Genomic DNA, 26952 nt, shown 5'->3' with positions numbered 1-26952 from the left:
AAAGTAAAATAGAACATATTGATGAACGCCAAGTCAGGAAAGTCCTCTTCCTTTTCATCTCCTTCAAAAAATGAGCTTCCATTGACCGACATCTCAGTCGCATTCATGGCTTACACACCTTCAGCAAGATTGCAGAGCAGATCAGGAAAGCGTCGTAAAGTCGTTCACAAGCTGAAACTATCTCAATGCCTGTCTTACAAAGTGAAACATGCACTTATACCTAGTAGATGACTGGCGCTTGACGTCTTACTCTTCAACTTAACCATTCTATTGGAGTTGGTAAGCAGGAAATCCGCCAGGTTTCACTAACAACCGATTTTGCCACACTATCTTCGTGCGCTCTAAAACCAACCTCGTGAAGTTTGACAGAATTAATAAGTTGGCAGGGAGTTGAAGCTACTGAAAACCTAAGACTAATGAACACGAAGAACGTGATTACAACTAATAAACTGAGCGCGTATGTTTTGACTGCCATTGCCTCAATCAAGTTCGTTTTTTTTTCTTTAAATAGAGAACTTATGGTGGGCCTATTCGTTTATGGATGCATTGTGCTTCTGCCTAAAGTGGTAGGGTAAAGTCGAGTACCGTAGATTTACCGTTGGACTGCTCTCCAATCCCCTATACCGAACGCAGCCATTAATAGGTGTTGAACGAGCGTGGGAATATTTCGCACCATGATAATTAAAGTGTAGCTTCATATAATCCTGCATCTGATAAGCACCTTAACGGGAGTCCACAGGATTGAATGTGAAATCTGGTCTTAACGAGAGAAACAGGAAACTTCAAGACAGATTTTCTCATGGTAGATATCAACTTTTAAGAAAGCGGAATTATTGTGACAAAATGTAGATTTTAACAAGGACACCTTGAAAAACAATGACACCCTGTTACTCTCCTATACAACAAAATAGAAACTGACAAACCAAATCTCAAACTGTATAGTCAAAGAGGTTAGAGATGAATTGATGACAAATTTGCTAGGATCTTATAGGAATCATAACTTCTGCTACTCCTAGCTTCAAGCAGTTTCCCCCAAATTCCTTCCATTTTTTCTCTTATACCCCTTGCCCCAAAAGTTTCGTGTTAAAAACCTATAGACTGGAGTAGAAAGAAATACACTGAAGAAGCCAAAGTTTCTACATATTCTATATTAAAACCCTTTGCAGCAGAAGAAAACAATACTTAAATTCATCCAGTCGGCTAAATATGAATGTGTCAAAGGCAATATTGTAATCCAAGCACACATTTTTAAGGTCAGCAATGGCAAGATTGAAATCCCAAGTCACAGGCATTTTAAACTAAAAAATAGATTAATCACATCCCTAATAAAGGCATACCGGTATTAGTTATCCAATCTATGTTTAAAAAAAACATAAGTAATTATACTTTAAATGGGGATAACAAAAATCAATAGTAGTTTTGCCTCACACGGGTCCTTTTGATGCATATCAGACCCTTATGTACTTAGATGAACATTTTAGTTCATTTTCATTTTTACTTTCTTAAACACAGACATCAGTTGACCCAATTATAAGTTATTAGCGATGAAAAACAAATTTAGGTCAGTGAGATGTGTCATGTAATCTTCAAATAGTTGAAAATTCTATGCTTCATACATGATAACTTTTGTATAATAGTTTAGTAAAAATGCTTAAAGTTAAAAATATTCCCGCGATTTAATTAAGTTCCAGTATATTATTTCACCCAGAACCAAGGCTTTTTTCCAGGATTTGGGGTACAGGCCATCCAAAATTGCCATCCGTTATTTCCTTCGAAATATCAGGGCGTCCAACTTTTCCAAGTGCCGTGACCAAGGGGTGGGGGGGGGGGAGGTAAAATTAAATGAAAAATTATCTTTACAAAATAATAAATTTCAGGGGGGCTGGGGCGGGTTAAAAATAATCGCAAATGATCTCCGGCTGACGATCTTACGCGAACGAAGTCCTTTTCTTTCTCGTCTCGCTTGGATCGCGAACGATCTCAGGCTGTCGATCTTTGGCGAAGTCCTTTGAACGAATATGAAAGTTGCCTTCTGGTTTCGCTTGGATCGCGAATGATCTCCCGCTGAAGATATGAGAATTGCCTTCTCGTCTCGATTGGATCGATAACGATCTCCTGCTCCCGATCTTCGGCTAACGAAGTCTCTTAAACAAATATGAAAATTACCTTTTCGTTTCTGTCGGATTGCGAACGATCTCTCTCTGAAGATCGGAAAATTGTCTTCTTGTCTATCAGCTTTGCCAGGTGCCGTATGTACTTGTATGAAGGTCCGGAAGGTGTCCCCTTTCATAATTGGGCGATAAGTTTGCTCAGACTTCGTTTAGGGCCTACACGATTTTATACCGAATGTACACATGTAGGTCACTCTTGTCACCGCTGCGTTCGGCGTACATTATGTATTTAAAAGTTAGTGGAAACATTTTATTGTGTTTTGTAATCTTTAGGTAGTAGTTAATTACGTCATTATTGAATAACATCGTGCACTACACAGTAGTAGTATTCAATAAGGTCGCGCGACAAGGTTACTTTCGGTTGCACTCTGGATTACGCACGCTTGCTCCGCAAGGTGTCGCCTGTGGAGGGGGGGCAGCACAGCCCATGTGGTTACTGTGACGAAGGTGACAAGTACTTCCGAACATTTTTCATAACTGTCATTATTCCTCATTCTATTCACAAATTTGATATTTACGGCAATGGAAAATGTGGCAATGGCAAAAGTGGGTCTAGGTGCTTTGACCGGCCGCACAGGTGTCCCCAACATTAACCGCTGCCAGAGAATCCCGAAGCATTAAACTACACAACCTGTAGATATTGGAAATTTGGCCAAAGTTAAGCAAATGAGGCTTTATTAGATTTGGGTAGAAATAGAGAGGAATGTCCAGTGACATGCCAAACCCCTAAGTTTAAGTCTTGGCCTTTGACACCTGTAACGCACCCCTTAGTCAAGAATCTGAACAAATCAACGTTGGGCAGGTATGCTTTGTTTTCTACCGGCGTTTTTGTGATTTTATCAACTTGACTGTCCAGTGCCAGACCTTTTGTTCCCAGGTACTAGTAGCAAACTTTATCAGATAACAATCTGACACTAACCACGCTGTACTAATAGCGCCGTAAACCCAGTTATCAATGCTGTCATCTTTACCTGTATCTCTACCGGTATTATACCAGTGGTACGTCCGATATATATCAGTAAGGAAATATGCTGTTATGCTTATATTTATCTGTAATACGTTAGCATCAACCTGTTTATAAAAACTTGGAACCTTTCAGTATTATTACACAATAACAGTATATTGACATCATGGGAGTTGTTATGATTAAATGCTTAGAAGAAATAATAAAAACAGATTACGAAAAATAAAAAATGAATTAATTTTATTTGAGTTATTTTTTTTCAAACCAATTAATTATCAAACATGAATATTATTTTCAGAAACATCAACATATATTACTGCATTATAAATCTGCTGGTACACAGATCTACAGTTCTAAAATGCAAATACCAAGTGCCTTTCACACACAAATGATGAGATGTAAATAATCATATGTATAAAGTAGTAAAAATTTCACAAAATGTGAGTAGGCAAGATATTTCTACAAGTAACCTCATTAATCAGTCAGGAAACTTCATAATGCCCTCAATAAATGTAGAAATTTGAGCAAGAGAAATTCTACATACATGTGTACAGGCATGACAGATTTACCATATATTGCCACCAACCTTAAACTGAATGGGCATTTTAAAGAACAAAGTGAGTTAAAAATGAATAAGTAATAAAAAACAGATACTGTCATTCTTAATACTGAAAAACAATGGCACCTTGCAGCCTTCACTGCCTCACTATTTGCAAACAATGTTTTAGTCACTGTCACTGTGTACTTTTGATGAGGCATAGATGCAAGGATAACTCCTTTGAATTATATTGTGGAGGTCTTTTTTGTCATCAATCTGACACATATAACCTGAATGCAAATATTGCAATTCACACCGCAGTGGCTTGTCTTAGTAAGGACTCAACCAGTTGAAAACTTGTGGCACAGTTTCAGGGACAGGATCACACAAACTACCCTTGCAGTGATGATGGATCTACTAGTACATTATCTATGTCTTGTCCTCCTAGTATTTCTAATACTATTTCCCCTGATCTATGCTCACATCAATCTCTACAGCTTTACCAACTTCTACGCAGTTTTTGCATCTGAAAGTATAAAGCAAAAATGTAATAAAGCACTATCAATTTACTTGTTATACTGTATATTTATATTTCAGGGTGAGAGAAAAAAGGCAGAAACCACATATCATAATCATCATAACTGAAAATCAAATATGTATAATCAAATAGCTTTAATTGCACATACTAGTGATGATTTAATATTTTAAAATTCAGCATGAATTCTGACTCTCTCTCTCCACTTTATCAAAATGTGCTTGATCAAATAATAATAATGATAATAATAATAACCTGCACACATGATGTAATGGTCAACTGCCACAAAAATGAGTTGATATGTACTTGGTAGCCTGAGAAATAATATCAGGTATTAATTTGAGCAGCAATAATAGCAACAATACCACAGAGTTATCAACGACACAAGCATATGATATGGTGTTATAAAGCAAAATTTCATGCATAACTTGCTGTCGCCGTGTCCTCCTCAAACTATCGTGCACATCACCTTTTGATTTTCAATGTCATCAAAATGTTACATTGTTGTTAGTAAGATCTATGTATCTGCTATTCAAATAGTATCGTTTGGAAAATAACTAAAAAAATTAATTATGCTTTTGCAACACGAAATTATCATTAACTTTGCCGGTTCACGTGTACACAGTGCCTTGCTATCAATGCTGCTCTTTTCTCCTCAACTCGCCACTGACAGGCTAACCACATCGTTCTAAAACAAAGTTGGCATGATCCTTTACTTTTGGTGTTGGCAGTTTCGCCCCGGGAACATCGTCTTCGGTTAAAAACAACGTATCGTATTCACCCATCTTTGCATTTCTCCTATACAAAATGTCCGCTTGCTGCCCCCCAAGGGAAAAATCGTAGCACGTGGGTAGTAACGCAAGACCTGTGACGTATAACGCGCGCGACCTTATTGAGACGCATCATAAAAGCCGGGTATGTCAAATTACTCTAAATAAGAGAATTTTGCACGAGTACTACGATGTCCACCGCCGCCCAGACAAGCCAAGTCGTCATTTTTCTAAAGATTTGTAAGCCGCGGAGCCGTCTTTATAAAATATAGGCCGTCTGGTGATGCCAGCAGTCCTCCAATTGGGCGGTTCGCTGGAAAAAGCCTTGCCAAGAATGGAATATTCATTTAACCAAGGGGTTACTGACACATAAACTTTGGGCACTTATGCAGATTAAACCTGTTTCTAGCGAGCTGAATTCTGAATAATGGCGCGGTACCGGGCCCGTACCCAGCAAAAAAAGGGGGGGGGGGGGGTTCTGGAAAATGAAAAAAATCGAGTTTTTTATTGAAGAAAACCTAAGGCGAAGTTAATTATATAAACATATTTAATTTGCGTAAAAGTTTGAATACAACGTTTCATTAATAGTGAATTTAAGTGAAAAAACCAATAAACTAATTATTGTTGTTATAATAATAATCAGTACAATATAAAAAATTCAAAATATCCTTCAATTTTTTACAGCACATGGTAAATGATTTCAAATATCACAGAGCGAATATGAAAAATACTAAACGCGAGGTGCACCTGACTTTCTCGAAATTTCATGTGTCATCACATAATCGCCTTTTTAATGTTATTATTGAAGGTAAGAAAACTACATTAGGAAGGAAACTCCGAGCACAAAAACAAATCGTTTCGCAGTTATCAGACTTTGTCCCAGCTAGGTGACATCTTATTCATAAAATATGAGTCACGGTTAGGTCTACTTTCTTCGTTTCAGTGATTGAGGGTAGTAATTACTGTAAACAAAAGGGAGGAAAGGCCAAGCGCTTACAGAAGGCGGGCATTTGTGTGGGTTTCACTCAGAACACCGTAGTTGATGTTGTCGACTTCGGGACAAAGCGACTTTCGCCAGGTAAACAGCTATCAACCGTGCGATAGTTCTAGATCGGCTTAGCTACCGCAGCGGGGAAAGGGCTATCTTCGTATTGTTTGTAATGAACCCCCACTGGTTAATATTCATACATCTTCGTTCTCCCAAGCTCCGTCACGCCTGCCCGGTTACATTCAAACTCAGCTTTCAAAACGCCCTGGCGAGGATAATGGGACATGTTTAACAAAAGTGCACACCTTTCAACGGAGACACATCGTGTACCCTGTCTTTCTCACGTTGGACCCTGTAGGTGGATGACATGCATATTTCACAAGCTGCATAATCGTTGCGGTTTTGTGAATGAAGCGTGTGTCCTGGACTAAATGTCGACTCGAATATACTGCAGCCGTGAAACGGTCAAATTCCGCCAACTGACGGTGGTTAACTTAATTATTTATAGCATGTTATTGGTATACATATACTACACATATACAGGGCATGCTTTGATCTTTATATAAGGAGGGAAGTTCTAAAAGTAAGGGGATAGTGATCTGCGATCACCTACTGCGGTTTAAGAGAGGCCAGAGCATGTTTTATGTATAAATATATATATATATATATATATACTTCAAAACTTTCGGAAATGACATCCACAAGTGAAGACATACATGTACCATTCGAAAGTGGGGAGAAGGCCAGAGACAGTAAAAAATGGAGTGCTCGACAGAAAGTCACGCTGGCGAACGGTTGCCTCACTGGCTTAATGATGTATAGCTGTTATTCTATTGTGCAACCACTTTTGAGAGACGAGGTAAGTTGTTTTTCTGTTTGTTTTAAAGGTTACAGAGTAGGTACACTGTATTGCTGTCCATGGCGGATTCCCCATATTGCGAAGAGAAAGGGTTTTGATGGTATAAGGCTAGACACTTTAGCCTCGCTTCGTTACCCCATCCCTAAGGATACCCCGTCTCTCTCCCTCTTCCTCTCTCTGTCTCATCGATATTCCAAAATTATCTACTGCCGTGTCCAACATGATAGAGTCCTCTTTCCATTCATCTGTACAGGTAATTAAGCCTCCCTCTAGATTTTGACCCACTTACATGTAGGTCAGGCTAACCCTAACCATTATAACTAAATGGAGGGCGGACTTTCTGTTACATGGACCCTCAGTTTCGTTACAACGGTTCACATTTACGTTATATTTAACTTAAACTGGGTTACTGTTTTTTTTTCTAGGCAGTAGAAAAAGGCCTGTCTCTCACTTCTGTAGGAGCTATTTTCGGTTGCTATGACGTCGCCATGCTTGGCTGCACTCTCCTCATTGGTTCTCAGGTATGTCATGCAGCGTTGCCAAGCAACCTTGTCTTCAGAACTTTGTAACAGTTAATGTGTGTAATATATACGCCTCAAACCATTTTATGATTATTACGTGTTTAAGGAATGACATGTTTAACGGTAATCCAAATATGTTACTGCAGGACAGTGTTGGATCAATCCAAAAAGAACCGTTTAGCTAATGCGTGCTGAATGCAGTACGATTGATAAAGTTATATGTCCCCCTGGTTTTGAATACACCACAGAGAAGCAGATATTGGAAACAGGAGGAGGCGTGTCAGTCACTTTAGCTGATCGCATTCAGCGAGAGTCCCCATTCAGTCAATTATGACATAACTCATTTTGAATGACCCCTTATTTCTTTCAGTTATCACGGATAGGTCCACGGAGATGCTACTCCATAGGCCTCATGGTACTTGGCCTCAGTTCTTTAACCTTTGGGTAGGTATTAAACGGAGTACATCAGTGATCAACTTTACGTTGGTCCATCATCATGGTGGCGGCAGTTGGCTGAACAACGTTGGGCGAACACTGGTTACCCAACCAAGCAAGTCTTTCTTTCTTTTTTCTTTCTTTCTATCTTTTTATTTGGTGTGAGGGTGTGGGGGTGAGGAGTTTGTATTGTGGGAGAAGGAGGTACCACCGAAGCTAAAGAGGAGGGGGCATGTGTTCGTTTAGTCCCCTCGTTTAGTCCCCTCGTTGGAAAGTAGCATTTTAGAGAATAAGTGTGATAGACCTTAGAGTTATCCATTTTTCAGTTTTCTTTAGCGGAACCCACTGATAAAATCTAAAGGTTTAAAAATTAAATCAAACTTTAATGAATACTTTAAAAAGCTGAAGTGTAACTTGATCGAGTATCTAAAAGCAAATTCCGGTGGTAAAACCATTCCCAAGATTTTAAATCCCCCTAATTTATCTGTACATTGGGTTTAGTTTTCTTGGAGCGGTGCACTCTGGGGACGTGTTCCTTGGCCTGGGGATATCAGTCCGTGTGCTGGAGTCTGTGGGAGCAGCCATGGCCATGGTGGCCAACTACGCCATTGCTGCCAGGGAGTTCAGGAGTAGCTTTGCCGCGACATTTGTAAGTAGGTTTATAATTCTAGAACAGCACAGCAACAGCACGGTGATTCTCGTTATGAGAACGGGTTTACATAGACAGTTTTGGCTAGTTTGAATATATATGAGGTGATTTATAGGCCAACAAAAAGTGTTTTCAGTATAGTGGATTTTATTTTTATTTTCATAACCCTTTTGTCTATAAAATTGATACGAGATGAAATGTAATAATACCCTGCGCATGCGTTTCAGCCTACTTCTTTCGCATGCGCAGAAACACACCTCAAACATTTAAAATTTCCTTTTTTCTTATACTGAACCACCATCATCATATAATCCTGCACTTGTTAATGAATTTTATTTGTGTGTGCTTTCAAAGGGGATAATGGAGATGTTTGCAGGACTTGGGTTCGTCTTGGGTCCCTTGGCAAGTGGCGGTCTCTACCAACTGGGCGGTTTCGGGCTACCGTTTTACGTTTTTGGACCTATGTCAGTTATTTTAGGAATATGGGCTGCGTTTTCACTTCCTCCTGATGATGCCGGGGTCGGTACGTCTCCTTTATTTCTATTAAATACTTGAAATACTCTAGAAATCCCCTGCGAAAATGTGTCTCATTTAACTTTCACTCACGGTTTTCAATTCTAGAACATTTTGTGAATTTTTTAACTGTCCTCATGTTGTTCTGTAATAAAAGTTCGAAAACTGTTTTTGGGAAGTCGTTCAGAATGTCCTAGAACAGATTAAGAACATTTTTCATTAAAAGTGAAAAACATTATGTTATAGGACAGACTGAGAACCGTAAGGGAGCGTTAAATGAGACAAATTTTCGCAGGGGTTATATTTAGAATGCACTTCAAATGTGCAGGCATTAAAGGGATAGCAACTCTTCTTATGAGATCAATATTTCATGTATTGTAAACAACCAACAGAAATAAAATAAATTATCTTTTACCACCAAAACAGCGGTTATCACAATTATTCAGAAATCTGTTCCTGCCATCGGACCACGTGATCTCCATAGACAGCTACCCTCTGTAATAATATTTTAAGAGATTAGACCTCGACCCCGGATTATGGAACGATATTTGACGTTTTTCGGCTTTGCACAGTCTGTGTATAAAAATGAACGTAAACTAACCTCTAATACTTTGCATGTAGCTACGATAGAGCTTTATTTACTATCTTGTAAAGCTTAATCCATATGATTGGGGTTACTATTGGAGAAAAACGCTAAAATAATGGTTAACTTCGTGTTGTTCTCAAACCCCAGATTATGGAACAAAACCGGAAGTGCGCAGATAACGTTGCGTCAGAGTTTGTTAGATAAGATGCAAGGCAATATGTGGCGCAGGGGGTCTATAAAAGACAATAAAACGGCAAATGCGCATTATATTGCGAATGTCAATGAACATAACAGCAGTTGTTATTCATATTTAGTTGGTCTTTTACTTTTAAACACAAATATTGCTAAAAAATGGAATAGTCCACTCATTTACCACTGCCTTGATCGGATTATGGAACAAAACGAGAAGTTGCCGCTACGTCGGAGTATCGAAGCGATATTTAGTAGTCTGGTCATTTAAAATGCCAATTTGAAAATACTGTATTCATTATTATGAAAGAATAATATTGATATTTCTCATTTTAAAACTCATTGATCATTCATTTGGCCAGCCTTCAGGTAACAACACCAGTAATGATTCCAAAATAAAATCTTTAATTCATGATAACAAAACTAGCAATTAACATTAACAGCTCACATTTCGATTAGGAAGTAGCTAGATCGCACGTAGCGGCTGTTGATCATGTCGAAAAGTTACTACGTGCTGTTTGCGTCCTCCAAAAGTCGCACGATGGATGTGCTCCTCACGCACGAACTCCCCAAATTTTTCCCATTTTTTTGGCCGTAGACCACACGTAGCAGCCCGTACGTTCGGTTGGGACCTAGGCTTTACAAACAACGCAACGTAAAAATTCTTTTTTCTCTCTTCTTCCTTCTCTTTTCTACGTACGATTCACCTCCAATGCCCTCTGTGCCTTTCGCTCTCGTAGGGTAGACCGGGGCTAAACGCCCAGTCGGGGTCAAACGCCCACCCGCTTTTTTTCAGGTATAACGTATAAATACGCGTCTCGTGATGTTTTTTCCACTTCCGATTTCCAGCAGACTTATCCTCCATGACGGAGATGACCACAAACTAAAAAATAAGCATTTTATGATAATTTGTTCATTTTTGCCTTGTTTACTGTTATTTAGCCTTTTCCTTAACATCAGTGACACCACCTACCAAATGCACGAATTCAAAAAACTTTCTTGGTGACAGATAGGATGGTATCAGACCTCCATACAAGTTTCGATGAAGTCAGATTGTATAAAACTTTTCCCGCCGAATTTTGAAAAAATATACAAAATCTCACTTTGGGGCAAAACGCCCATGCTGATATGGGGCAAAACGCCAATAGTGGGCGTTTTGCCCCGATCACTGGGCGTTTTGCCCCCTTTCGTTTTTAAATAAAAAATAATTCTAAAAAGATGCGGAAGTGTTCTTTCATGCATGTTTTTTTATTGTATATCATCAGTTATAACACTTATATGGGGAAAAGCCAAAGCAAGTGGCTGTACTAGGAACTTAATTTTGGAAGTATCACAGTGCCCTGTCGTAAAGAGTAGAATTACAGCTCATTCTGAATAAATTTGATGGGTATTTTTATTATCTCAGTACCCCAAAATATTATATGTTGCTTTTAAAGGCTTACTGAGTTGTCTCGTAGAAATATAATTTGATTTTATTTTGCTTTGTACAAAGGCGGGGCATAACGCCTATAGTTTGGGGCAAGACGCCCACGGTGGGCGTTTAGCCCCGTGGTGTGAGGCGTAATGCCCCAGCCATGGGGCAAAAAGGCCGATTTTATAATTTACCTATTTTTTACCTATAAGGTTTTTCTTTTGTTTGTTTCCAAAAGTGTTAGTATCAGTTTGTAGTCTAGTCAGCCCTTTATAGTTAACACCCACTTTGAACGGTCTATACCTTCAGCAGGGAAAATTGTGATGTTTCTTGCTTAAGGGGGGCGTTTAGCCCCGGTCTACCCTACCTCAGCCTTCTTCCTCTCCCTCTCCACGCCCGCTCTTCTCTTCTCCTCTTTCTCCATTCTTCGCTTAGCTCCATCTTCAGCTTTTCTCATTTTTTCTACAGCTCTTCTTTTCTTTCTTTCTTTCAAGTTTTTAAATAATGCTTTCTTATTATCCGATATCCGAACAAATCTTAATTTGAAGACAAAATTCATTTTCTCATTATTTTTCATTTATTTAGCATGTTTTTTTAAAATTTCATTATATTGCACCTATTTATCCTTCCCGGTTTTCTCAGGGACAACTCGGGATGTCGATTCATGAACCGATCCCACCAGCCGTTCGACGCTGAAAAGCCCATAGGCCTATCCCTTTGTTTTCCCACCGCCAGAGCAAACTTGAAGACTCCAAGTCTTTGGTGAGGGGAAACCCCCAGTCACTCATAATAAGGCAGTAGTGGACTAGAGCTGCTTCATCAGAGTAACTGAGGGCCAACTTCCCATGACCACCTCCCTTGAGAGCACCTGTGGTAGGCCTATATTTAAGAAAAAGAGAAGAAGATACTGGATAGAGATAGTTGAAATAAGAAGTTTTAAAGATAAAACTCCCAGCAAAAGGCGCAAACCTAGTAGGCCCTAAATGATTCATAAGTCTAATATTTTTTTTCATCACAACAAAGATCAATCATGTGTCATTTGTGTAGGCCTACCTGAAATATGATTTAAAATGATCGTCTTTGGCACCTCAAATAGGCCCTATAGGCCTACGTGCCGCTTCTGATATTGAATAAGAGTGGGCCTATAATTTCCTTTTTGACATGCTGAAATTTATCGAGCATGAAAAAGGTCAGTAGGGCCTAACGATTTTTTTCTCTCATAATGTCAATACAAAAGTCAACATTAAGTGTTATTTTGTGAGAACAAATTTATTTATTTCACAAGTCGCTTGAGTCTAATAGCGCTCGTAGCGTTCTCTAGCGGCAGTTTACAGTGAGCAGAAAGCACCCACAGCTATGCCCAACATCAAAGCCATTTTTATGAGATCTTGGAATACTTCAACCTCTTGAAAGTGGATGTTTTGAAATTGTTTCATTAAGCCGAAAACAAGAAATACAAACAATAGGCTAAGGGATGAGACAAGTTAGGCTACAATACTTATAGCAGTAAAAGACGGCCGTGTTTACGTCCACAGCGATCGATGTATTTACCCGTAACCAGTATGAAAAAGTTAGAAATCGAGATCGGAAACTGACAGTAACACGTGCAGACGAAAGCGGACGATAAACGGCTTTAAAACTTGCTTGAATAAACGTAAGTTCATTATTAATTTTATCAAATTTGAGAGCAACGAACTTTCAAACGCTAACACTTCTATTGTATCAGGTCGTAACATGCGTCTGCATAGCGCGTTTGATACATTGTAGCAGACGCTTGAAAATTTCGTGGCAACGGGGATTTTTTACGCTCTGCATGCTGGGTAAAAAGGGCAAACTTCCGGTTTTGTTCCATAATCCGAGGTCGTTCCATAATGCGGGGTCGGGGTCTATTACAAAAAAAAAAAAAAAAAGGAAAAAAAAAACTTTACAGAAAAAAACCAGGGAGTAATTTTGAACGTCAAAATGGATTCATTAACCATTGGTAAGTTTGGGAAAATTGAAACGAACAGTTATTATCTCTTTAAATACTTTAAATACATTAGGAATGTATTTAGAATCTACTTCAAATGCCCAGACCTTCACAAGGAGTTTTCATTCTGATGGCATTCTAGCTCATTCTGCCTCTAGTGTGACTGGGGCCTGATGCTTCGACAATGTCTATGGCTTTAAATCAAATTGTGTCACGCTTGAAGCAACGGCTTCTAATTTTGCAATGCCTTTTTGTAATTTGTAGACACTTCTTCCCAACATGGTCAGATATTAGAAATGCTGAAAAAACCTCTTGCCTGGATAGAATACTCTGCAATATTTATACCATCTGTTGGAGTTGGGGCGTTATTTCCTGCACTAGCACAGCACCTGAGAGACGTAAGATCCTTTTTTAAACCGGAGATTTATCAATAGTACTAGTGTAACGAAACTGAGGGTCCGTGTCACAGAAAGTCCGCCCTCCATTTAGTTATAATTATTAGGGTTAGCCTGATCTAAGTGGGTCAAAATTTAGGGCCAGGTTTACCTGTACAAATAAATGGGAGGCGGACTCTCTATCATGGGGGACTCTGTGTCACGTTACAATAGTTCAAATAAAAGAAAATGTAAGCCTCTTATAGATCTTACAAGACACACTAGTTTTAAACCAATATTGGCGTTATTTAAACTGTCATGAATTTATATTGTATAAGATTAGATACATGCTGTGGTCTGAGTTCTCAGATCCATTTTTGAAGAGCTTTAATTCACTTGTAAAAGGGACTCCGTGTACAGTCTTTTCCGTACATTAGTTTTTGTTACTGTCACTAAGAATGCCATTGAAATGCCTTCCCTTTTTACTACCTATTAGATATTTCTTTCTAGGTGGATTCTAACCTAGAAGGCAATTACGTCATGATAGGCGTGGCTTTTGCCACCGTTGGCACGTGCTATACGTTGCTCGTGCCCATATTTGGACTGGTGTCCAGTAAATTTGTAAGTACGAAGTACAGGGTGGTCAAATTGAACCTAGCAACAACGCTCATTCTGAAATTATTAAGAAGGGCGCGGGTCTGGTCAAAAATAAAGCGTGGCGTAAATGGCTTAACTATAAATGCTGATTCACATAGTTTTTATATACACATTTATACCAGTATGGTATGCACAAATATATTTATATATTCTGATTACGTATCCCCGTGCAGCTGTCGCTGAATATGTTTCTCTGTATTACTTTGCCTTTCATACATGTATATTGGGCATTCGTGATGTCAAGTTCATTTGATTTTATTGGTAGGTTTATTGAAACAAATACCTGAAAATAACAACCCTCTTAAGCCCACTTGCGTATTTTTATCTTTATTTTTCCTGTAGATTGGCAAAATATAGTTCTTAGATTCACAGATTTGTGCTTCAAGTATGTGTACTTTTTTATTTTCCAGAATCGTAATAAATTACAGATAATCACAGGCCTTACTGTTGAAACCCTGGGTTTTGCTCTACTAGGACCCGCGGTTCCATTTAACAATTTATATCCTAATGGCAAAGGGTAAGTACAGTACTTTCTTCGTCTGGAAATATGGTAAAGCCCCCCAAACATAAAATGTTTTATTATTATTATTGCAATGATCTAAATATTTTCTGTGCAACTTCAACCCACTGATTGAAAACTTTTAACAATAATAATAATAATAATAATAATAATAATATTATTATTATTATATAAGCCAACCTATGGAATTTTCTAGGGCGTCGTGGAGCGTATACCTAGGGGGCTGCACAGTCGGAATTGGACTCGCTTGTAATCAAGTGGCAGTAATGGCTGATCGCATTTCAGAAGTCACGTGAGTCTTTACATCGCAGTGATATAAGGCTTTTTAATAAAATAATGATAATACATTATAATTAATCTTCCTTTCGTTCTTGGCTTGTAAATCATGACACCGCCCTTAAATATGGCGCATTTTTTTCACACAAAAAATGAAAAATGATAATTGTTCTGTGAGTCACGTCAGTAATAAACACTTTTTTGTGTACAATTTATCCTTATGCTTAATTTTCCATTACTTTTGACATAAAAAAATTACGGTAATTAATAGTTGAACTAAAACAAGCGTTGTTACATACTTGTCACGCATGATAGTCTAGATTGAGATTTACTAGCCGTCTTTTCAGAGCGGACGGCTTACCAGATGATATTACCACGTATGGGAATCTATCAGCATTATTTGAATCTTTTTTCGGGCTAGGGTAAGTGTTTTTACATTTCAATAATGAGATTATGAGTATCCTGTTAAAATTTTGCGAATGGGCAGATAAAATGAAAGAAATATTGAAATTTTTTGCAATTCATGAATTTGTTTTTTTCTTTTATTTAACCGTACATTTTAAATACTTTGTGCCGGCAATAAAATGTAAATAATAATTATTAAAATGATTAACCGTTACGTTATGAAATACTTAATGCCGGAAAGTCACTAAAACACATTTGATGCCGATCAGTGTGGAATTGTAATTGGTACATGTCGCACATGCAAAGAATACTGTTAATTTATTAATTAACTGAACCTTAATCAAAATAAATAAATATTCTAATTCAACGAAAAATATATTAAACCTTATCAGTCTGTGTGAATATTTTCTGTCTGTTGTCTAAATTTTTCATCAAAAGATTATATGCATTTCCTTAATTGTTTGTATTTAGGCTTTTCATTGGGCCTTTATTCGGAGGGCTCATCTCCGACCACTTCCCTTTTAGTACGTTATCCACCGTACTCTCGGTTCTCTGTCTGGTTGTAGTAAGTACCGAAAACACACAAACAATCTATTAGGGGCCGTTCCCATAACCCTATCGTAGTAGCTGGGTCGATCTAACACCTCGGAGATACTCAGTTTAAGCGTCTGAAATGTCTGGCACACACCTTCGTAACTTACACCCCATTCTCATAGATTAGATCGACCTACATTGGATCGACCTAACTCCCTGGGGGTTCACGCTAAATAGCTGTCAGCCGGGCGGACACGAAAGTTAATTACCCCTTAAAGCTTGTAGTAGGCGGGGACGGACACTTAAGGGGGATTATCTGACAGTAATCTAGTGAGACTCCCCGCGGTGATAGATCGATCTAAAAGTTGTGAGAACAGAGCCTTAAAGGGATAATAACTCTTCTTATGAGATCTATATCTCATAATAAAAACATTGTGAAAAACTCATAGAAATATAATTTACTCTGGTGTACAAGAAAAACGGCAGTTATAGCTATTATTCTGATATCTGAGCTCGTCTTTAGACCACGTTACCTCAATTGATGGCTATACTCTGTTGTAATCTCTTAAGAGATTATTAAAAAAAAAAAAAACTTTTTAGAAAAAAAACAGGGACTAACTTTGAATGTAATAATGGATTCGTTAACCATTGGTAAGCAAGGGGAAAGTGTTTACTCTAGGAAAATTCATTTTTTTTGGACAAAACGAAGAGTTATTATCCCTTTAAAAGTACTTGGGTAAAGTATAGCAAACTTTGGGGTCCACGAGGGGCGTGCCAGACAATTAATAAGCTGATTATAGTGACTGCGCCTTAGCGAAAGTCCCCCTGATATCGATCCTGCTAGAACCATAATGTTATGGGAACTTATTCAATATGATTAAAGCACAGCACAGTGTCTCTGTTTGGGAACATTAAGTATCACTGCGAAGCGAAAGAAAACAATTGGAGATTTTTAAACTAAGACATATGATGGATACATCACGGAACAAACACTTGTTTGTTTTACATAAATAATACATAAATAAGCAAACAAACGACAAGATGAAAATAATGATTAACGGATGAATAATTTGATAGAGGGATAGTAAGCTTATAATAATATTAAAAGTGATACTACAGATTGCCACGTTTCTCTATTTCCAGGCCAGCGTTATGTGCGTATACTGTGTGGTCGTGTATGGCGTATGTCGACAAAAGAAGCCGGATCACAGTGCCATTGATACTGACAGACAGATGTTGCTAATTAGAGATACTCCAAAACCTGTGATAACAGAACAATATGTTCAGTCGAAGGAGTAGAGAGGCAGACAGTAGATTCTCAGTTGGTTCTGTACACGAAAAACTCGTCAAAGTTACTATAGTGACTCTTAGTTTTATAGACGTTACTACATGTACTTAAAGATGCACTAAAACCTGTGATATCTAAACGATATGTTCAGTCGAAGGAGTACAGTGACTGACCGTAGATGCTCAGTTGGTTCTGTACACGAAAAATTCGCCAATTTTTCTACAGCGAGTCAAAGTATAGGCCTAATATAGGCCTATATTACTTCTTAAAAATACACTGAAACCTGTGATAGCAAAATGATAATATGTTCAGTCGAATGAGAAAAACAATTGACCATAAGGGCTCAGTTAGCTCTGTTATGTACACAGAAAACTCGCCAGTATTACTATCGGGAGTCCGATTCTTACATCTGACGTCCCACGTCTATCACACCTTAACCCGTTTACTTGCCATGAAAAGAGGAAATGCATCTTAATGATTCTCAAAGTCCGTTCTAACGACCGGGTAGAATTCTACTCGGGCTTTACAAATCTCACGCTGACCAGGCCCCCGTTTCACAAAAAAACTTAAGTCGGCTTCCCAGGGCTTGGTTACCAACGTAATTAAGTCGTTACGTCACTAAGTCCCGTTTCACAAAGAATCTAAAAGGTCGCTTACGTCGTTTTTTTCTTAGCTGCTAGTCGACGATGTCAAGCCTCCTCGGGAGGAGACTTAAGTCGGCAAGCTCAATTAAAACTCGGTAAATGAGAGCATAAACAACAAAGATTTTGAAAGAACATACCTCCTTCAAGACATTGTGTTATAATATCCTTGAATAGCACTGACATTTATGGAATATTGAAATAAAAAAATAAAATGCCACTTCACCCAGCCGATCGCTTGTTTGTTTACGTTTTTGACCGCTAGACGTCCTTCAGCAGTGTTCCACGACAAGCTAAAGTTTAACTGTTACTTTGAAGTTGTATCGAAGTTAAACTAATCAATAAAGTTAAAAAACAAACTTTGCTTGTGATTTGGCTGATTTTTATTGTTGATAAACGAGCGTTCTTGGCCGAAAGAGGCCATGGAACGTCATGTCTTGTGAAACTTTTGAAATTTTACACCTCCTTTTCTTGAAGAGTTTCTCGTGCGCGTCGACTACGGTAAGCACGCCAAGCTAAGACGTTAGATTCTTTGTGAAACACTCTGAGTCGACTTCAGCTAAGTCGACCTAGCTAGGCCACCCAGCTCGAGTAAGTCGTCTACGGATTTTAAAAGATTCTTTGTGAAACGGGAGCCAGCATGCACACCTATTTGCAGACATTAACAACCGATCTTTACAACTCCTAAAAGCGAAAAGTACTGTTTCATTATGTTATAAAGTGGTTGAATAAATTCTTATTTTATCTTATGTGATCCTCTATGTAATGATGTCTTGGTGCTCCACTGTTTTCAGGTGTCTAACGTAACAACAGCCAAATTAAGTCTCACTGACCTTACAGACGTATTTTTCAGTAAAAGTCACACTGAACTCGAACTCGTGTTGATCAGCGGATATCAATCAGAATTTCATAATATACACTTAAATGTTCGTATATTTCGTTCACACACTTTAAGGATGGTGGTCTGCTGTAAATTGTCAGTATTTGCCACGTTCAAATATGACCAACGCGTAAAATTGCGACGATAACATAATACAGACAGCTTTAAAAGAATTCCTTAACTTGGTCCCCCCCTGTTTTATAACAAAATATAGAAATGTTAAATAAATACTTATAGGAGAGCCAGCTTAAAATGACTAACCAGCTTAAACCTCTTCACATATCTACGTCACGATTTCCTGCACAATCTTATAGAACTGTAAAAAAAAATGTATCCGGAAAGGTGAATTGCCGAGGTCCGTCGGTGGCCAGTGCTGTATCTGGCTTAAAGCGCGTTCCGTCAACCCTGACGCTGTGAATGACCATGTGTGCCACCGTGCAGTGACACTAATTGGGGGGAGTGGGTCCCGTTAATGTTGGAAAGGGGCGGGTTGAACACCATAACAAGCACACGACTTTTCTATTGTGTTTGCTTTTGTGCCTTCGTGATAGAATATTCGGTCTTCGTGCAAGGGATGAACAGGAAGATCTAATTACTGAGCAATATATACTGCTCAAAAGAAGTAAGGAAACACCTGTCATTAAAATGCAAGAGTTTGAACAGAGCATACTGTTATTAAAAACTGGCAATTCTACTGTACAACATTTTGTAGTGGGTAACTTTTTTTCTTTAACCGTACGTGTTGTAATGAAATACACTTAAAAGTTAAACGTTATAATAATTTTTGAAGGGGGGGGGGGGGTAAAATGGGTAAAACTCAAGGTTGATGGAAGTTGGATAATAGGTTAATTATAATTGTTTGTTTTTAATGACTTGTATTAATTTACTTCCGCTGTCCAGGGTGCTGTTATACAAATGCATGCCTGTACTGGTAGCTATACAAATCTTAGCTGTATACTTGAAACTGTTTCAACGCGAGTAAATGTTAATGGAGCTACTCTATAAATGCGCACATGCATACATTGCAACAGAATCACTCTGCGTAGTAATATGGTTTAATAACATAGTTTGGTAAGCACATGCAGCGTTTGTCGACCACTATTACTTTTACACAGTAAATGATGAAAATTTGTTATGTTTCAGACGAACCTGTCAACTACATGACACATTTCTATTGTGTTCAGATTTGTAATAAAAATATACATTTTCTCGCAAGGCCTGAACATTACGATGTTATATGTGAATAACAATTTATCTTCTGGTAGGCTAGGCATACATATTACTGGTTCACTTAGCAGTAGAAGTGCCCCATAGGCAAACTCGACGTTATATTTGCCGACCCTTCAAACAAAAGAAGTATTATTTAAGTTTTGAAAATTATCTAGTACACATATCCCATCCAGAGGCCGCCTTAATAGCTGACCAACAGCAGAAAAAGATGACACTCTATCTATATTCAACTGGGATGGTTGTGGAGATAGATATTAAGGTGACCTGTTGCATACAGATTTATGTAACTGGCTTTGACAAACAGAAAAATATGTGGATGTCGTGACTATAGACTGAATAAAAACACGACTTTTCTTTTGATAGAAGAGTGTGTTAAAGGCACATAAAATGGGTATTAGGGACACTAAATCTCCAAGCAACTTCTGCTAGCAGTTAAGCAATATGTTGATCTAAACAGGATTGGAATCACTGTTAGGCCTTCAGGTATGTCCAATTACATACCAGCTCCGAGGCTAGTTATAAGTGACGTCATCAGCAGCCATGATGATGACGTCATTATTAGTAATTTATTCTGATTGCACGTATTGTTTTTGGAATGACGGGCACGGGGTTGGCGGCAACAACAATGTTCCTTTGGCGTCGTTTGTGTCACTGTAAGTGGCATTGTCACCGTCAATACTCCTGTATCCGGACTTGTATTGCCTCCTTTTAAAGACCGCATAGACTATCGCACAGTATAGCACGAGCAGACCGGCCTGAAAATGGACACACACAGTAGAAAAAAGTCTAGGTTCATGGAGGCGTGAGCCGCTTCCATACCTTGAAAATGTGATTTATGTAATTACACGTGTGACCCCCTCATACTCAATGCACATACACGCAAGCACACATGTATACATTGTACATACATATATACGCACACACATACACGCACACACATACGTACACATATATCGCGCACACAAACACCCTCGTACGAAGTATTTAAGAAGTATTTATATTAAAATGGATGGTCATAGATAGAGGCACTTTCTGTGATGGCATCATTCTGTATTTTGTGTATTTTTATTTATTTGTTTCTTGACTTCTTTTATTGAAAGTGTGATGGATATAATGATTTGTGCCCCTCTTCACAAGAACCTGTTTCAAGTACATTTACTGTTTTGCCGTGGCAGTACTTACTTCTCCCAGACAGAGCCCCGTAAGGACTGCCGATAACGTGCTGAATGGATTATGTTCCACGATAGCTGCTCCAATAAAGGGCCCAATGAAGCTCCTTAAACAAGTAAACATATAAACCATATGGATAGTTTAGCATAAGGTAAAGTAATTAAAAAAAATTGCTCCATTAAAATGCGTTTCTAAAAGGGAAAAATCGCCTGAGTACAGGCGTACATACGGAGGATGGTATTACTAGTAACTTATTTCAAAAGTATCTGTTCGTTTCTCTAATATAACTTTATCATTTAACGGCTCAACAAAGCAATAAAAAAATCTTACCCCAGACCCATAGATGTATCAAATATTGCTGACAAATTACCATATGTGACTATATTATCAGGTAATCCGTGAGACCTGCAATAATTTATTTTAAACTGGCAAGTTATGATATCAACTGGCACAATGAAATGTGATAACAGAGAAAGTACAATTATGTGCCACTTTCACCTTTTTAATAGAGAAAAATACATTTTATGATTCATTGTTATTCATTTATATGAAAAATATATACACTAGCCAGTTTTTTATTCGGGCTAAAGTTTAGCGCCTTGCTAAATGGACACTTGGTCTAGTTTTGGAAAACAATATTCGAAAACAATATATATTTTTTAAATAATACTTACCATTTTCCATCTTCCAAGTATTTTGTGACACATATGCAATCCGTCACATTGTGACATAATCCCACTACATTGATACAAGGGGTTCTAATCTCACGTAACTTACACGGCTTCATTTACACAATCCACCATGACGGCTACATTGATACAAGCATTTCTAAGTCCATATAACTTACACGGCTTCATTTACACAATCCGCCAAGACGGCCACATTGATACAGGCGCATCCAATGCCAGATAAACAATTCCCCAAGATAACTCCCCATGCTGTCCTGAAATCCAAAATGTGGAGTATTACTGGACACATGAGGATCAGGTTTTGGTAGACCTTACATATTTTGGAACGAAACACAGAGACTGAGGCACAGGCGCAGTTTCACTTTTAATAACAATGAATTATTTTCATTTTGTTGCTTCAAAAGAGTGTCATCGATTACCTCTGCGATTCCTTAACTCAGCAGCAGTGTATTTGTTATCATGTACGTGTCTTCTTAAATTAATATTCATGACAATGATACTTACCCCTTGTTGTAGATGTGTCAGATCGAGACAGACTTTTCGGGACAATTAAAGAACAGTCATTTTAGTAAGAACATTCGAGTATCAATATTTTCACCCGGCAACAGTATATTTCAATCAAAATTTGCGGTTAATTGTCATCAATTAAAATGTATGATAATGATACCTACCCTTTGTTGTTTGGAAATAGGTCAGTCAGGGGCTCCCAGGGTCCAATGAAAGTAAAGGACAAGGCCGTCACGACTAGTCCCGTGATTATCATTAACTTGTAATGATTCTATAAAACAAATATGGCGTGATTAATCCCCTTACCCCACAATATGGGCATATTCTCAGATTTCGGGTAAACAAACTGCAGGAATAAGTGGATGACGTGCATTATCTGGTATGGGGAATGTTGCAGGTATATAAAGGCGGCTCATGTCCATTCCGGTGTAACGGAACTGAGGGTCCGTGTAACAAAAAATCCGCCCTCCATTTTGTTATAATGGTTAGGGTTAGTCTGACTTAACTGGGTCAAAACCTAGGGCGAGGCTTACCTGTAAAAATGAATGGGAAGCGCACTCTCCATCTTGGGGGACTCTCTGTCTAGTTACACCGGGGACATATCTGTCTTGAAGGCGATATATACGCAAATGCCAAAATAATAATAATAATAATAATAATAATTATAATAATAATTTTAAAGAGAATTATAAAATGGAGATTAAAAAGAAAAGCAGCTTACGGATTTGTCTGTTATGTAGCCAAACAAAAACACGGAGCACGTGTAAAAGATCCCACACAGAGCAAACGCCAGGCCGATCATTATATGGTTACCTTGGACAGATGAATCCACCTGTAAATATGATATGTATTTAATAAAGGGAAAGTACACAAAAAAGAACACAAAATAACAAGATTGAAGAAATACATGTATTTTCAACAAACTGATCTACATCCATGAGTATGCTAATACCATATATTTTGCAAATAGTCATTGCTTCTTGAGATCTGAAAGATACATTTGAATCAACCAAGTGGTCAATCTATAGATGATCTTTTAACATAAGCGTCATAGGCATTGGAAATCGTTAATAAAATACCCCACGATGACAAAAAACGTAATGAATAATGTTTTGGGAGAAAAGTTACCTGCATTTCACAATTATGTAAGTACGAGGTATCTTTTCGTTAGAAATATAATGAAAAAAAGTTGCAATTAAACAGCTTACGCTCTCATAATGACCTCCTAGCGTGGGACTTAAAGCGCTAAGTCCAATATATCCTACCCAAACTGCTAGGTGTTCCAGCGGTATGGCGGGTATCTTCGCTAATTTAATTAACTGTCCATAGTCTGACGATAATTCTGTGAATAAAACGTCGAACAGCTGATATAAAAATACAGACTTCAAGAAAGCATTTGACAGTGATAAATATGAAGAAGTAATTGATTCTTATCATGCACTATTCATAACTCCATGCTGACTGTCGAAATCGATTATGCTCCTCCATCTGTCTCTATACTCCTGTCAATTTCAGCAACTTTCTAGACTACCTATTCGTCATCTTTCTATTACTCTGTCCAATATTTTCTCCCCCTTCCCCGTTTTACTTGCCATTCCTTTTAACTTTAATTATTGACTTCCCCATTTGATTCCTTCTCATTCCATGACCAATAAACTAAGCTAGTCTTACGCAAATTTATGACATTATTGTCTTTCTACCTACTTTCAGAACTTGGTCATTTGTTTTCTAATTGCTCAGGTAAGTACATTGTACTTGACCGTAATTTGGAGAAAGAACTGGTGATTTCTTGTATAAGCGGCAAAAGTTTCAATAACTCAACAGGCAGCTTAGCAAATACCACCTGTATCAAGTTACCTTGCTCATCTTTCTCGGTTGGTAAAGTAAAAAATGCTACAGTTGCTGTTATGATCGTCAGTGGAGCCGACACGAAGAACGACAGTCCAAACCCTCCCAGCTGATAGAGTCCGCCACCGATCAAGGGACCTAAGACGTGACCAAGTCCTGCAAACGTTTCCAAGAACCCCTAGAGTAGAATTTTGAAAGAAAGATTTAACTGAATCAAACCGCTATTTTACAACAAAAATGAAGCAAATAAAGACAGAATGTTTTAATTAGCTGTTTTTGCATGCTACAATGAAATTATAATTTCATTGACTAATATTTGCTTTTTCAAAAATATGTGCTGTTGACGAAAAGACATCTTTCTATATAAGACAATGTCAAATGCTTTGGCAATAACTTTATTATAATATTAATACCATCAAGTAGTGCTAAGATGAAAAACACGACTGAAAACCACCTTAATGCATGCTAACCTGAAGACTTTATATAATCCATTAAATTTTAAAGACAACTTATAGGAATACCTCATAAATTTATTTCTAACAATGTCCTTAAGTATTTTGAACCAGCATCAATGAGTTAAGGGTAGCTGTCAACTTACATATGCTGTTGCTGTGTTGTCTCTAAACTCCCTCGTTGCTAGGGCATAATTGGACGTGAAAGACATGGACGCACCTATTGACTCTAGGACACGTATTGATATAGCAAGGGCAAGAAAAGTGTCACCGGGAGGGCAGGCATCTAAAAAACTAAAATTGTGACACGTATTGATATAGCAAGGGCAAGAAAAGTATCACTGGGAACACAGGCATCTTAAAAACTAAAACGTATTTTAAATGTAAGTTTTCTCTTATGTATTTTATTCTTTAATATGCATTTTTAGAAGAAATTTGGTATTATTTATGTATAATTGTTTGTAGAATGGTCAATTATGAAACAACCCCGGTCAACCCCCCCCCCCCCGACAACCCCCTCTTTCCAAGAAAGAAAATAAACTGCTTTTGAATTCTATCTATTTGAGTCATTTATATATTATTTGAAGATTTTTCCGTTCTGTGATATTGCAAAAAAAAAAAAAAAAATGTAGAAATGGCCATTCTGGTCGACACTTTGGTCACGCTTTGTACGTGTGTCAACTCAGGTATGATTAAACGCAATGCATAGTTTTGGATAGGGTATACCTTGAGGGGGAGGGTGCTAAAATATTTTTTTCGCTATGTTTAAGTTTAACGCACAGTGTATGTTTATAATCAAATGTTCGATATTCATAGAAACGACAAAATGCCTAATGTCGACCATAACTTACGCACCCAAAAGCCAGTGAACTGACACCTGTTACAAGCGCCCCGGTGTAGAAACAGCGCCTCGCTCCTACGCGAGATAACTAAAACAAAATGTGAATAGTCTGAAATTTTCAATATTCCCAGTTGTTAATCAAGACATTTAATCCGTCTTATTATTCATAATTTGGTGCAACGTTTTAGAAACATATTTATTGAAGGCCTAGGTGGAATACATTTTAATTACAGATTTGAATAAATAAATAAATATAATCAAAATCTAGAAAAAAGATCAAAGCTGGTTGAGCAGTTACCAACCAACCAACAGTACCTGTGAACCAATAGTAAGGGAACAGCAGAAAAAGGCGACCTCGTAACACCCTAGGATTGCCCCTGCTCCTGTTAGAGACACGCCCTTTTTCACAGCCTGAGAATAATACAAAGAACCTAATGTAAGAGATAATGCTAGTGTTCGTAGCGTGCTGGTCGCCTTAACCTCGTCGCGGATCGTTAACTGACCAAAACGAGTCGACTTTTATAATACAGTAAGCAAATACCTCATTATAAGAAACATACATGTGAACATGAAGTTCGTTTATTTAATTTTTCATATTCAGGTTTAAAATGAAACGAATGTTTATCATATGATTTTGTTGCATCAAGGGTCCTATAAAAATGGATAATAATAATAATAATAATAAAATGGCTGTCGGGTTAATACACAATATGTTATTAGACATATCATGGAGACAGTATAGCCATAGATGATATGATTTCACGTTCTTTTTCTGTTTTGTTATATGACCTTACCTTGTGGCGGCAACATCGTTATAGACTCTATCCGCCCATTCCGGTCACCAAAAGAGATTTTAAGCCATTTAAACAAGTTACTTGCTATAAAATAACCAGTCACGTGTCACTTACCACATCTCGGAGAAATGGCAGCAATACAGAGTAGCTCACGCTAACGGCAATGTTGGAAAGTGCACCGTTCATTAAGGTGAATTTCTGCCGAGAACTCAGCTTGAGCAACTTGCCTCCTGTATTTACTTTCTCACTCCTTCCCTCCTTGTCATTCTCTATCTTCTCCCTTCTTCCCTCCTTCTCATTTTCTATCTCCTCGTTCATTTTCTCTTTCTCATTTTGTACAATGTATGTCCCCACGCCTATATGTAGTTTCCCTCTTACTTATGCGAAAACAGCCAGGGATGGAACTTTCCCTTTTAAGCAATTTCTCACATTACTTGCCAGGCCCATCAATCACCCAATTCAGAACAAAAGTTTAATGGGCTGCACTGAATAATGCTATAGTATTTGACGTAGCAGTATTCGAATCCATTGGTCTGTGTGCTATTTTAAGGCGTGCGTCCCACGTGTTTGCACGACACTGCAATTACATCTTATTTCTAACAATCGTTTCTAACAATCGTATATACATGTACAAACTGGGAGTGTGGGACGCATCCTCCTGGATATTTGTTAACAAAACTTGCTTTTTTGTATGATAAAACCATAAATAATGTAACCTTATGGATTAACCTTATGCCTTATTTTTAGC

General features: G+C 37.9%; 2 protein-coding genes and 1 long non-coding RNA gene across 7 annotated transcripts; 1 reads left to right on the top strand and 2 right to left on the bottom strand.

Moving 5' to 3' along the window:
• Positions 1-3353: 3353 nt before the first annotated feature.
• Positions 3354-5295, bottom strand: LOC106153205 (uncharacterized). The gene is made up of 2 exons (XR_015331259.1): positions 4464-5295; positions 3354-4199 (listed from the first exon to the last, which is right to left on the bottom strand). It is a non-coding gene; the product is annotated as an uncharacterized LOC106153205 (long non-coding RNA).
• A 763-nt stretch (positions 5296-6058) lies between these two features.
• Positions 6059-24137, top strand: LOC106173501 (MFS-type transporter SLC18B1). 5 transcript variants are annotated; one of them, XM_086995855.1, is made up of 14 exons: positions 6066-6451; positions 6672-6825; positions 7251-7346; positions 7717-7790; positions 8283-8430; positions 8785-8953; positions 13363-13496; positions 13983-14093; positions 14540-14646; positions 14846-14941; positions 15273-15347; positions 15802-15895; positions 17008-17697; positions 18433-18542. In XM_086995855.1, exons 2-13 carry the CDS (start codon positions 6778-6780, stop codon positions 17161-17163), a joined length of 1308 nt encoding a protein of 435 aa, XP_086851981.1. In that variant the 5' UTR covers positions 6066-6451; positions 6672-6777; the 3' UTR covers positions 17164-17697; positions 18433-18542. The 5 variants fall into 5 exon arrangements, with proteins under 5 accessions (XP_086851980.1, XP_086851982.1, XP_086851978.1 ...); XM_086995852.1 differs by having other exon boundaries at positions 6063-6825; XM_086995853.1 differs by having other exon boundaries at positions 6068-6829; positions 7255-7346.
• LOC106173508 (MFS-type transporter SLC18B1-like) lies at positions 19713-26583 on the bottom strand. Its single transcript, XM_086995851.1, has 12 exons — positions 26319-26583; positions 25726-25821; positions 25425-25498; positions 24716-24863; positions 24127-24295; positions 23478-23611; positions 22991-23101; positions 22434-22540; positions 21921-22016; positions 21404-21478; positions 21086-21179; positions 19713-20658 (listed from the first exon to the last, which is right to left on the bottom strand). Exons 1-12 carry the CDS (start codon positions 26520-26522, stop codon positions 20470-20472), a joined length of 1497 nt encoding a protein of 498 aa, XP_086851977.1. The 5' UTR covers positions 26523-26583; the 3' UTR covers positions 19713-20469.
• Between the last annotated feature and the right edge of the window lie 369 nt (positions 26584-26952).

The sequence above is a fragment of the Lingula anatina genome, chromosome 9, assembly GCF_051362555.1.
Source record: "Lingula anatina isolate TDL-2025a chromosome 9, LinAna3.0, whole genome shotgun sequence".
NCBI classification, from domain to species: domain Eukaryota; kingdom Metazoa; phylum Brachiopoda; class Lingulata; order Lingulida; family Lingulidae; genus Lingula; species Lingula anatina.
This window is presented reverse-complemented; position numbering and strand designations above follow the sequence as displayed.

Coding starts and splice junctions, on each gene's coding strand:
- LOC106173501 (XM_086995852.1), top strand. CDS start 6,610: ATGTATAAATATATATATATATATATATATACTTCAAAACTTTCGGAA. Junction 7,791..8,282: donor CTCAGTTCTTTAACCTTTGG/GTAGGTATTAAA, acceptor CATTGGGTTTAG/TTTTCTTGGAGCGGTGCACT. Junction 15,348..15,801: donor GAATCTTTTTTCGGGCTAGG/GTAAGTGTTTTT, acceptor GTTTGTATTTAG/GCTTTTCATTGGGCCTTTAT.
- LOC106173508 (XM_086995851.1), bottom strand. CDS start 26,522: ATGAACGAGGAGATAGAAAATGAGAAGGAGGGAAGAAGGGAGAAGATA. Junction 22,541..22,990: donor GCTACATAACAGACAAATCC/GTAAGCTGCTTT, acceptor TTTGTTTTATAG/AATCATTACAAGTTAATGAT. Junction 21,180..21,403: donor GATACATCTATGGGTCTGGG/GTAAGATTTTTT, acceptor TACTTGTTTAAG/GAGCTTCATTGGGCCCTTTA.